This window comes from Pteropus vampyrus, unplaced genomic scaffold (assembly GCF_000151845.1).
Source record: "Pteropus vampyrus isolate Shadow unplaced genomic scaffold, Pvam_2.0 Scaffold213, whole genome shotgun sequence".
NCBI lineage: Eukaryota > Metazoa > Chordata > Mammalia > Chiroptera > Pteropodidae > Pteropus > Pteropus vampyrus.
Window position 1 is genome coordinate 8,891 of NW_011888994.1, and position 13,227 is coordinate 22,117.

The window sequence follows — 13,227 nt, forward strand, 5'->3', positions numbered from 1 at the left end:
TCCATGTCACAACTGGCAAAATTTCATTCTTTTTTTTATGGCTAATATTTTGTTATATATATGTACCACCTCTTGTTTATCCATTCATCTATCCATGGACACTTAGGTTGCTTCCATACCTTGGCTATTGAAAATAATGCTGCGATGAACATAGGAGTGCATATATCTATTCAAATTAATGGTTTGGATTTCTTCCAATAAATACCTGACAGTGGAATTGGTGGGTTATAAGGTAGTTCTATTTTTAATTTTTTAGGAACCTCCAAACTGTTTTACATAGTGGCTGCACCAGTTTGCAACCCCACCAACAAAGCATGAGGGTTTCCTTTTCTCCACATCCTTGCCAACACTTGTTGTTTGTTGAATTTTGATAATAGCCATTCTGACAGATGTGAGGTGATAGCTCATTGTGGTTTTAATTTGCATTTCTCTAATGTGTACTATAAGTCTCCTGTCATGTGTTTTGCATACCATTTCCCACACCCACAGGCTGCCAGCCTCACAGCTATAATGGGAAGAGGAGAGGTGGGCTGAGAGAGATAGGTTTTTGCCCGTCTGTGACTCTGTTCTTCCCAGTGGGTTCAGCCATAAGGAGCCCAGACCACATAGGCTAGAAAGTTGTTTGGCTTTTAACCATGTGTCCAGTGAGGATTTTACTGCTTGGTGGGCCGTAGGAGGATGGAGGAGGTAGATTCCTGCATCTGTGGATCCCTTTGTGCTGTGATGGCAGTTTGTGGAATGCTGCCACCTTTTATACCGCTCCCCTGCCCCTGGGCTTAGCCTCCATGTGTACCAGCCACTCAGGCCTAATTGTCACCTTCGCCCCTACAGGCTGGTCTACCTAATGGAGAGTGCACCTCAGCCCTTGACTGCTTTCACAACCTCTGGGGCTGCAGTGAGCGCCAGCCTGCATTTGCATTTTCAGTCTCTGTCCTTGCCCCCATCCCATCTCCATTGTTCACTTCAGTAAGCTAGCCTTCAGAGGTCTTAGTGGGTGGATCTCTTCGACATATTCGTGTGTTGAGCAGGTAATCCTTTGTTGAATATAGCTGCCCAACTTGTAACTTCAAGAGGAGAGACCTGGAGGTTCTTTTATGTCACCATGCTGCTTATGTCACATCACTCCTTTTATTCAGATTTTTGATTTTTTCTTTTCTTATGGAAGTCCCTTTCTTATATTGGTTTAGTAGTGATGCATGCACTCCTTTAGCCTTTTCTAGTCTGGGAAACACTGTATCTCTTCAATTCTGAATGATAACCTTATCGGGTAGAGTAGTCTTGGTTGTAGGTCTTTGCTTTTCATGACTTTGAACTTTATCCATGCTTTTATGCTGTAGAAGTTCTATCAAAACTTTATTTGTACTTGACAAATAAATCCACCCCCCACTCCGTCCTTTTTTTGAAACTTTAGTAATGAGAAGAGTTTATAAAGGATAACTTGGGAGGGATTTTTTTCTCTACCTTGTTCCATGTAGCTACCATTTACTTAACATTTACTGAGCTAGTTGCATTATATATATAGTCTTGTTTCATTCTTATAACCACCCAGCAAAGTTGACTTTATTAGCCTTATTTTTTTATAAGCTATGTTAAGTAACTTGCTCAAGATCATAGAGTAGTAAGTAGTAAAATTAGAATTTAAATCTAGGTCTGTCTGCTCTTTCATTGCACTATTCTGCCTTCTACCAAGAGATCAGGCATGGGGAACAACAGATAAGGAAGGGTAATGAAAGTTAAATTAGGAACAAAACGAGAAGTATATGGTTCAGTAATATTAAAATACTTAAACAGGTTTTAATCGTAGTTGTAACAGAAAAACTTTTTTGTAGAAAAATTGTTAATCTTGCGAAAAAAAGCTTTTTCTATAACAAGGATTTATTTGGAGAAAGATTAAGGGCTCTAAATATTAAACCAAATATTTTATGAACAGTTTTTCTTAGAGCAAGTTAAATTGTCAGGTAGATATCAAATACCAAGAAAACACACTTGCAGTTAAACCTAAACGTGTCATCTTTTTTACTGGTTAGATGTTGATGACGGAGACACAGTGACAGATTTCATGGCTCAAGAGCGAGAAAGAGGCATTACTATTCAATCAGCTGCTGTTACGTTTGATTGGAAGGGGTATAGAGTCAACCTAATTGATACACCAGGTACAGTGTGCTGTTACAGCAATGTAGAAATGCTGCATCGTTTTGAGATTTTTGTGTACATTTTTTTTTTAATTGTAAAAAACATGTATCATAAAACTTACCATCTTGACCATTTTTAAGTGTACATTTCAGTAGCAATAAGGATATTGACATTGTTGTGAAACAGATCTTCAGAACTTTTTCATTTCACAGAATTGAAACTCCATACCCATTAAACAATTATGCTTCTTTATTCCCTCCTCTCACCCCTGGTAACCACCATTCTACTTTCTGTATCTATGGGATTGATGACTTTAGATACCTCGTATAAGCAGTGTCATACAATATTTGTTGTTTTGTAACTGGCTTATGTCACTTAGTGTAAAGTCCTTCAAATTTCATCCATGCTGTAGCATGTGACAGCATTTCCTTCCTTTTTAAGGCTGCATAGTATTCCATTGTACATATATAACACATTTTGTATATATACCATTCATCTATCAATGGACATTTGGGTTGCTTCTACCTCTTGGCTATCATGAATAGTGCTACTATGAACAGATGTGTGTAAATATCTCTTTGAGACACTCCTTTCAATTTTTTTGGGATATGTCCCCAAAAATAGGATTGCTGGGTCATATGGTTTTTTTTTCGGGTTTGTTTGTTTTTGTTTTTTTAAGGTTTTAAGTGTTATATTTCTCATCTTTTTCTTAGGTCACGTGGACTTTACTTTGGAGGTTGAGCGCTGCCTAAGAGTGTTGGATGGTGCAGTGGCTGTATTTGATGCCTCTGCTGGTGTAGAGGTAAAAAAATATTACCAAAGTAAAATAAAGATAGAACATCATGATTTTTTTAAAAAGGATGTGTCAGATTTAGTTTACTATAACTCTTTATTTGGTAAGCTCATATAAATCAAATTATAATTAAAAGAAGTTGGAATTTAATATTGAGATGTGGTCTGTATGTGATCTAGATATTTCATAGTAAAAGGAAAATATGCTTGCTTTTCTGTACAAAATATGAAAGTTAGCATTGAACCGTGAAGGGCCAGAGAAGATTGTACCTTATTTTCAAGTTAATAAGTTAGCCTGCTATAGTTTTATGGATTTTGGCAGAAGATACAAGACTCCTGAGTCAGAGACAAAAGACTTTATTAGTCACAGAAATAGGAATAACTGAAGTATCAGCATTTTTTTGTGCTGGTTCCCCAAGCCCTAAGTCCCACAGGGTGACCCAAAGGGCGTCAAGTGACAGCTGTACACGCAGTGGTATCGGTGCTTAGACAATGCAAATAGTTTACAACAGGCAGTTAACATGCTTGCCCTTTGCTCTGGTGAGTGACATTATCTTCCAGGGTTGTCAGTACACCTACCTTTTGCTCTGAGAGGAGACACTGTTTCTATCTTTCTGAGCTGTTCACTATACAAACGTCCTTGAAAACATAGACCAGCACAAAAGCAGTCAATGCCTCTCCGAGCAAAACATGCAGGAACGTGAGAGACCCATGAAGAATTGTCTCCCAACAGTTAGTATAAAGCTTCTTGAATAAATCTTGAAAGTGGAATTATAATAAATTATTGCTACTCTTTAGTTAGTACTCCATTTGTCTTATAATCTCAAGATTATAAGTTTCTCTAATCTTAAAATTACTAAAAGTAGTATTTTAATGAAGCAATCAAAATTAACATTCCCCCAAATGGGACAAATTGACATCGCGGACCTCTTGATACAATGCACTAAGAAGGACACATGATCTATGTTTTATTCCTGGCAAATTTGGCCAAAATCTAATCAAATCTAAATGGAAAGGCATTTTACAAAATACATGACCAGGACTTTTCAGAAGTTTAAAAATAATTTTTCGATGTAAGGAAAATGAATGATTGTGGGGAAAGAAGTTGGGAAACTGTTCTATATTAAAGTATTCTAAAGAGACAAAATTAAATGTAATATTTCATCTTTAACTGCATTCTGGATCTAAAATAAAAAAGTTAGAAAGGACATCACTGGGAAAATGAGAAATTTTGAATATGAACTATATGTATTGTGTCAACTGAAATTTTTCAGTATATGATCATTGTAACTGGTTGTTAGAGAATGTCCTTAATCTTAGGAAATGTATGCCAAAGTATTTTGTGTTGAAGTCTCGTGGTTCATTGCTCTCATGCTTTCACGTTCTCACATACATTATTAATTTGGGTACTTTTGAGGGGTAGATGCTAAGATAGGATGTGATGTATAGGAGATTTATTGAGGAAAATGCCTGTGAAGAATAAAGGAGAAAAGAGACAAGTGGGAGAGAGCATTCAGACCACAAGGCAGGTTTGACACTTGGGAAGGAAGGAGGATTGAGTAGGAAGAGTCTCAAACTACAGCATAGTTCCAAAAAGAGTTTGGCTCAGCCAATGGGGAGCCCTTGAGCCAAAGTCACTTGCTATAGGAGTCCCTTGTCTTGCAGGAATAGACCTACATTAGTACTTCTGCAGTGCTCACATTAGCTGGGAACAATCCATAAGAAGCTGAGCCTTGAGAGAACATGGTAGTAGATCTAGAAGGGCAGCAGTTGGGGCCATCAGTTAATTATGCTCTTCAGATCCAAGTAGCACATTTTCACAGCCACCACGCACATATAATGTGTGTATGCAAATGTTTGTAGAAAAAGAAAAGGCAAGTGTGGCACAATGTTAATATTTTGTGAATCTAGGTGAAGAGTACATGGACATTTATTGTTCTATTCACTTCTTTTATAGATTTGAAAATTTTCAAAATGAAAATTTGGGGGTAAAATAATGCAGTTATTGGAAGCCCTCCCTGAGGACCCTTGACAGTGATATTTGCTTGATATAAAGCCTTACACTGAGGTTTAAGTTTGATTATACACTGCTATTTCTGTTTCTTTCTGAGTCACCTCATTTCCTAATGGTTGCATCTCCTTTCTGTCATTATAGCTTCTTTACATAAATTTGACACTTAATCTTTCACATAGATTGCATTACTTACAAGATTGAAATATGCTGGAATAAGAAGTTAAATTTGTGATATAGGAGGCTCTTGTTTGCTAAATAGGCTTTTAGCTAGCAAGTGGGATGATGGGAGTTTTCGTTTTATTTTTTAATATGTTTTGGAGGAAATTTATAATTTCCTCCTCCCCCAAGAAAACCTCAGCATAAACAAGTATTTGGCGTGGATCATAGTGTTAAGCTAAATCTATTTAGCTTATCTTCATAACCTTGGGGGTAGGTATAACAATTTTTTAGAGGACACAGAAGCATAAAACAAAACAAGCTGATTCATTGGACCTTATCAAAATTACATTTTCTCATTAAAACTAAGAAAAAAAGGGGTAAGCCATAGGCTATGAGAATATTTGTAATGTTAGATAAAATATTATATGAATGTTAAATTTCAAGAGTGCAGTAAATTTCAAGAGTACTGTTGATTATGTAAGAGGATATCATTGTCTTGGTTGTATGTGCTGCAATTTTTATAATACATGTGTATGACCAAGGATTTGTATCTAAAATATATGAAGAACTGCAAATCAGTAAAAAAAACAAACAAAAAAACCCACAAACTTATCAACCCAATTAAAAAATGGACAAAGGACTTGAATGAATACTTCGCTAAAGAAGATATGTGAATGGCCATTAAGTACATGAAAAGATGCTCAGTCCTCATTGGTTGAAAGGGAAATGCAAATTAAAATTACAAAGAGAGAACATTTCATATTCACAAGAATGGCTAAAATTAAGAATGATGGCAAATGTTGGTTGAGGATGCGAAGCAATTGGAATCCATACATTGTTGGTGGGACTATAAGATATCAGAAACACTTTGGAAGACAATTTAGCAGTTTCTTTTTAAAGTTAACTATACACTTTTTTTTTAATAACCCAGTAATGCTGCTACTATATCTTTATCCAAGGCAATGGAAACATCCACCAAAGACTTACTCAGAATGTTTATGGCAGCTAAATTCATAATAGCCCCAAACTTGAAGCAACCTGTGTATATCCATAGGTAGATAGGAAAACAAACTAATACATTTATATAATGGAATTTAGTAATAACAATGAGTGAACCAGTATATCCAACAATGTGAATGAATGTCACAGACATTATATTGAGCAAAAGAAGCCATGCTATTTATATGAGGTTCAGGAATAGACAGAATGAATATATAGTGACAAATCAGAGTAGGTTGCTTACTGGGGATAGGACATAAGGAAAATTTCTTACGTTCTATATCTCGATTAGGGTAGTAGTTATACAAGTGTATATATTTATCATTGAGCTGTACACTTAAGAGTTGTATATTTTATTGTACATTTATTTGCAAATTTCACCTAATAAAACTTAAATGACAAACTGGCTTCTATTTTAACTGACAGCACATTAGGCTTTTTATGCTCTGCTTCAAGGCTATTGGACTCCACTGGGCACATATTATAATGGACTCAAACCATTTATATCTAATGTGTACAAAAAGTAGAATTAAAAGAATTCAGATAGAAAAGCATACGAAAATTGCAACATGTAAACACACGTATTCACTTCTTTTCCCCCCTTAAATCCTTTTCAGTTTACATGAACATTCAGTCACAATAAAAATACGTGGTTTTTATCACAATAGCATTTTTATAGTATACTTCTTTTTAATCCCAATTGTCTGAATTAATTAAGAGCCAATATCCATATTTCACAGATTAGAAAACAAGTTCAGTGTTGTGTGACATGTACGAGGTAAGGTGAAGCCAAATAAAAAGTAGCTCTTCTGATTCTTGGGTGACTCTTCTTTCTATGACTCTCAGTTCCTCCTAGATGTTCATTTTCTTTGTGAGGCAACCTAATTCACCCAAAGTTTTAGTCTCAATTTGAAACATACTTTTCATCACAGTTTGTTACTTCTTAGCTGTGTTAACCTGATAGCAAAATAGTGACTCTAGAAGTATAAGTGTAGTGGCACTAATTCTATGATAGACTAGGGCCTAATTCCATGTTATAGTAGATTCTTAGATCTCTTTACTCTGTGCGTAATAACATAGTTATTTTTGTCCAATGTGTGCTCTTTGTTTTAGGCACAAACTCTCACAGTATGGAGGCAAGCTGATAAACACAAGATACCTCGAATTTGTTTTTTAAACAAGATGGACAAAACTGGAGCAAGGTATTTGAAGTGTTTCTTTGGCTTATCAGAGTAAGAATACAATTTGAGCTTTTAATGGACTATAACTTAAATTTAGAAACAGTTATTCCCAATAGAATATAAATATTTCAAGAAATCTCTATTCAATACCATTAAAAAAAATTGAAACCAGCTAATTTATGGGTTACATGATAATGTGGGATTAATGGAGAGCTGATAATGAATCATCCTGATTCTAATGTAGAGAGGCTATATCCTATTTTCTAAGATCCTGACAGAGTTATGTCTTGCTGATCCCACTGGTTCTGTTTAGAGCTGTATGGTATAGTCCCTGTACGTATTGTTGAAGTTTAGTGTTCTCATTGTTGTTAAAGGTGGAAGTTAAGAGAATTGTTTCCTGCAGTTGCCTCAGAGAACAGTGTTCTTCCTTGTCCTCTGATTTTCTTTAGCTTTTAGATAACATGCTCTCTATAAAAGGGAACTGGGAGAGGAGAATGTAGATGTTTTAAGACCTGCATGTAGGGCAAAAGAGTTAATGCCAAAATATTGTTGTTAACGCTCAGATTTATACAGTGGTAATCTAAAATGGATATATTATGCAGAGAACATAATTCAGAATTCAGATAATCAAGAATATTCTAAAGATTTGGAGAAAATACGCAAGAGAGAGAATCAAGAATATAAAGGATTCTGAGGAAATGTGATAGGGAGAGATCCTGGTCTGTGGTGTGAGAGTAGCAAAAACAAAACAAACAATTTCTCCCCTAAAGCCACACAGTATCCTTTGTGTTTATGTAACTCTATAGTAATTCTAAGTCTGTTGATGTAAAGGACTTTTGTCTTGATTAGTAAAAGCACAACTTTCAAAATGTACAAGGCTCAAGTTCTGACCCTTTTCTGTTCGGAGTTCCTTGAGGTAGATGGAAGTACTACTTTTACTGACTTATAGTACTTGTGCTAATGAGTATGCAGAGGGATGACTGCATACTAGACTGGTTCTCAAAGACATTGGGACCAGAATGATTTGTGTGTGTGTGTGTGTGTATATAAATTAGCCCATGTGCCAAAGATGATATATGTTCCTTAGGTAGCCAGCTCCAGTGTTGGCACAGAAATGCACAAATGTAGTAGATGATATTAAAAATGCCTAAGATAAAAGTATAGAAAAATTAGTCAGGTTGGCTCTTGGAAGAAAGCTGGTAGCAGTTACTAGAAGAATCCTTGACTTGAAATCACAGATCTTGCATTCGAATCCTAACTGTAATTATTATCTGTGATCTTGATCAATTCATGTAACCTTAACTTCAAACTTTAGTTAAGGTGAAACTAATAACAATAATACCCTACATACCTGTGTGGCAGGATTATGGTAGATACTCGGTTACTAGTATCTGAAATTGGCATTACAAGTTTATTTAAGATGTTGTCTAATGGAAAACTGTTAAATAGTGAACATTGGAAACAATAAAGAGTTATAATTTTAGAGAACATTCTTAAACCTCGTTTAAAAATCTTAACATTTTAAACTACTGTATAATTATTTTGTTTTCTACAGTTTTAACTATGCAGTTGAAAGCATCAGAGAGAAGTTGAAAGCAAAGCCTTTGCTTTTACAGGTTTGTTGATAAATATTTGGTTGATTAATAGCAACAACTCCCTCTCAGTGTCTTCTATTGGTTTATTTTATTGTGGCATACACATTTCTGAAGCTCTCTTAGGTGCTTTTTGGAAGAAGTTGAGATAAAGGTAAGATTATGGTAATAATAGACATTTTTGGGGAAAGTGGAGAAAGATAAGCTTTATCGCCAATGCCATTCTAATTGAGTGATCATTCAATAATGTTGATCTCACTTTGCCTTGTAGTTACCAATTGGTGAAGCCAAAACTTTCAAAGGAGTGGTGGATGTAGTAAGTAAAGAAAAACTTCTTTGGAACTCCAGTTCAGTTGATGGAAAAGACTTTGAGAGAAAACCCCTCTTGGAAATGAGTGATCCTAAATTGCTGAAGGAGACAACTGAAGCAAGGAATGCCTTAATCGAACAAGTAAAATAAATACTTTGATTTAGAATTGCATAAGTATTTAGAAACTTTTTATTGTCAAATTTAGTATAAAACTACATGTGAAATATCTAGAGTATATGAATAATAAAATGAACACCAATGTATGCATCACCCTGCTTAACAAATAGACTATCAGCAATACTCTTGATTCTGTGAGCCACTTCCTGTTCATAGTTCTCTCGCTTCCACTAATTATCTACCCAACAACCACTATCTTGATAATAGTGTTTATTTTTCATTTGCTTTTCTTTATGGTTTGCAAATGTATGTATCCTTAAAGAACTTAGTTTTTCATGTTTAGACTTTATATGAATGGGATGATACTGTTTGTACTTTATTACATTGTTCAGTATTATGTTGGAGATTCATCCATGTTGGTATGTGTGATTCTACTTCATTCATTTTCAATCTTTGTGTAGTGTTCCAGTATATGATTATATCACAATCTATTGTTTGTTTTCCTGTGGATGAACTTTGAGCTTGTTACCTCTTTTTCGCTTTTACAAAGTGTTGCTGTGAACATCTTTGTATATATCTCCTTGTGTATATATGTAGAAATTTGTTATGGGTTAAACCTACGAGTGGAATTGCTGGGTCAAAGGATATGTCCATCTTTTACTTTACTAGATGTCAAATTATTTAGAAAAATTTAAAACCACCAATTTTATAGTTAATAAATAATTCTGGACCTCATTTACCCTCAAAATTTTAATAGGAAATACTAAGATTATTAATATTTATAATACTTATATGATATTGTTAATATATAACACAGTAAGTGAAACATACCTTAAATAAACTCCCTGAATTTTATGATAGAGAAAAACATTTGAGTCTGAACTCTTTGATTTTTTTCACTTCTAAATTAACCTGGTCAAAATAGATCCTTTCATAATTAATTTTTTTCATTCATCTTTTATATGAAGTTATTTTTGAAGTAATCACTTTCTATAATATATAGTAATTATCAAGTTTATCATTAACAATAGTGAACATTGTTATTTCTATTATTGGATAATAATTAGTGAGGACCTACTATAATTTAGCTTAAGTGCTTTTTACATATATTTTTTAATCCTCACAACAACCTGTATTATCCTCATTTTACAGGTGAGGAAACAGCTTTAGAATACTAAATAAGTTGTCATACAGCTAATAAATAGCACAACTGGAATCTGAATCCAGGTCTATCTCAGTTAAGAGCTAAAGCTCTATGCAGTTTGCTGTTCTGCTTTTCTGATTGGGGGAGGGGGCTTGTAAAACAAATATGTGGAATTGGCATTTATTAATCAATAATCGGGTATATAATTGGTTCTTCTTTGAGGTTTTATTGTTTTGTTTTATCTTACCAAAGAGCTATCAGGATAAACCTAAGAAGGATTTTGTAATCTTCTTAAGGAGCCAACATAAACTTGCATATTTATCTCATATTATTCTAGGACATGATAGTCTCAAATTTTATTTTCATTCTATGCTATCAGCAGATAAAGTGCTCATTACAGAAATACATATGTATGTATAGAATTAGAAGTAAGACCACATCACACCTGTTAGGATGGCTACTATCAAAAAAAAAAAACAGAAAATAAGTGTTGGCAAAGATGTGGAGAAATTGCAACCCTTTTACAATGTTGATGGGAGTGAGAATGGTTTAGCCACTGTGGAAAACAGGGTGGGTCCTCAGAAAATTGAAAATAAAACTACCATATGATCTAGCAATTCCACTTCTGGGTATATATCCAAAAGAACTGAAAGCAGGGTCTCGAAGAGATATTTGCATATCCTTGTTCATAGCAGCATTATTTATGATAGCCAAAAGGTGGAAGGTGTTCATCAACAGATGAACGGATAAACAAAATGTGGTAATTTCACACAGTGGAATATTATTCAGCCTCAAAAAGGAAGGAATTTCTGACACATGTTACAGTATGAATGAACCTTGAGGATATTGTGCTAATTAAAATAAGCCATTCACAAAAAGACAAATACTGTATGATTCCACTTAATACGAGGTTTCTAGAGTATTTAAACTCATAGAGACAGAAAGTAGAATAATAGTTGCCAGGGATTGGGGAAGAAGAGAATGACAAAGAGTTGTTTCATGGGTATAGAGTTTCAGTTTTGCGAAATGAAAAAGTTCTAGAGATTAATTTTACAACAGTATAAATATACTTAACACTGTTTAACTATTCACTTAGAAATGATTAAGATGGTACATTTTGTTATGTTTATATCATGTTATTCCACAATTAAAATTTTTAATTAGAGAATAAGATTAGTGTGGACGGGAATCAACTTCCTGTGATCTAAAGGTAAACAGTGAAAATAATAAATAATACTTATGGTATATTTACTGTGTGTTCTGAAAGCATAATTTGAATTGATTATTTAATCCTCACAACAGCCCCATGAGGTAGGTACTAGTATAATCTCCATTTGTAACCAGGGGAGAAAGGTGGTGACATAACTTGTCCAAAGATTTTAAATAAGTAATGGTGTCATTTCCTAGTAGTTTGGCTCCAGTTTTTCAAGAGGATGGTTTGGTACATTTCTGCTATAGTTAACTGTTAAAAGTGTGTTTTTTCCCAATAAGTTTAAAAGTTTTACTCCTTTGTACTATTATAAACTTTTGAAACTTTTATTAATTTTATTGTCAGCTGAATTCTGTTTCAAATTGGCAGATGATTATGAAAAGAACATGAATTAGTTAATTTCATCTTTATTATTAAAATGATGTCTTCAATTCCCAACTTAAATTTATTCCCTCCGTGCAAGATTAGTTACAGTAACAGTCGTTTTAGTTTGACTGTCAGATCTCATGAATATTCAGAGTATTAGAGGCATACCAGATGAAACTTTTTTATAAACTGAGACCCCCAGTTTTATTGAAAAACAGCAGTCCATTGTATATGTTTTCATTGGCTATAAATTGTGCATTTTCTTTTCTTCTGAGCACTCTTCGAGTAGATAACACTTTACTGAGATGCTTTATGTGGCTCAGGCTTTCCGTGAATTTAGGAAACTCATAAAGGAGTTTTCAATCTCTTTTCCTTTAAAAGAAAACTATCTTTCAGAAAATAGGAGGTTCTTGGCCTGGATAAGTCTGGTAGCTGTTTTGAAATATTTGGATAATGTATATTTTTGATATTTAAACCTAATAGTTTTAACAAAAAATGCAAGTTATAAAACTAAAGCCTTTCTCTATAGGTTGCAGATTTGGATGATGAATTTGCTGACTTGGTTTTAGGAGAATTTAGTGAAAATTTTGATTTGATACCAGCTGAAAAGGTAAATTTTATTATTCGTTTGCTTTGACCAGGTTTTACTGATTGAATGTGGTTTGCTTTCTCTGTCTCTTTGTCTGCGTTTTGTGGTTTTATTATTTTTTTTTCAAATTCAACTTTGCATATCATTAGAAAATGTTGACCCAAACAAAAATTAGTAGAACATTAAGTGACTACTAGTACAGGTACTTAAATAATGGTAGTGATTTTCTATTTTCAAATATACTTTATAAAATTAGAAATTGAATCTTCTTGTATTGAGTCAGAAGAAGTTAATTGTTCATTCTCAGACTTTTCATTGTGATCATTTCTCTAAGAATTTTCAGAGAAGTCATAGGTAGAAATTTTGTATTTAAAATTTACTGGTTTTCCAGACTACTACAATGATCATTTTACTCAGAACTTTTTTCTGAATCTGTCTTAATTTTTAGTAGAAACTCATTACAGATCTTTTCTTTTTTTTTTCTTTTGAAATACATTAAACCAGAGACTAGGCAAGTAAAATACTGATAGTAATTGAATTATGACAGGCTTCCTCAAGGCATTTCTGGTTTGTTTGTTTGTTTTGTTTTTTGTCAGGGACCTTCCCCCATAAGTTGGCAAA

At 33.9% G+C, this 13,227-nt stretch overlaps 1 protein-coding gene across 1 annotated transcript in view; it reads left to right on the top strand.

Moving 5' to 3' along the window:
• LOC105300554 (G elongation factor mitochondrial 2) overlaps positions 1 to 13,227 on the top strand; it is a 42,751-nt gene that overhangs the window by 7,395 nt on the left and 22,129 nt on the right. The window contains exons 4-9 of the mRNA XM_023538192.1: positions 2,001 to 2,153; positions 2,847 to 2,935; positions 7,211 to 7,299; positions 8,834 to 8,894; positions 9,142 to 9,321; positions 12,547 to 12,627. Coding sequence (XP_023393960.1) covers positions 2,001 to 2,153; positions 2,847 to 2,935; positions 7,211 to 7,299; positions 8,834 to 8,894; positions 9,142 to 9,321; positions 12,547 to 12,627 — 653 coding nt within the window. The remainder of the gene's footprint in view (positions 1 to 2,000; positions 2,154 to 2,846; positions 2,936 to 7,210; positions 7,300 to 8,833; positions 8,895 to 9,141; positions 9,322 to 12,546; positions 12,628 to 13,227) is intronic.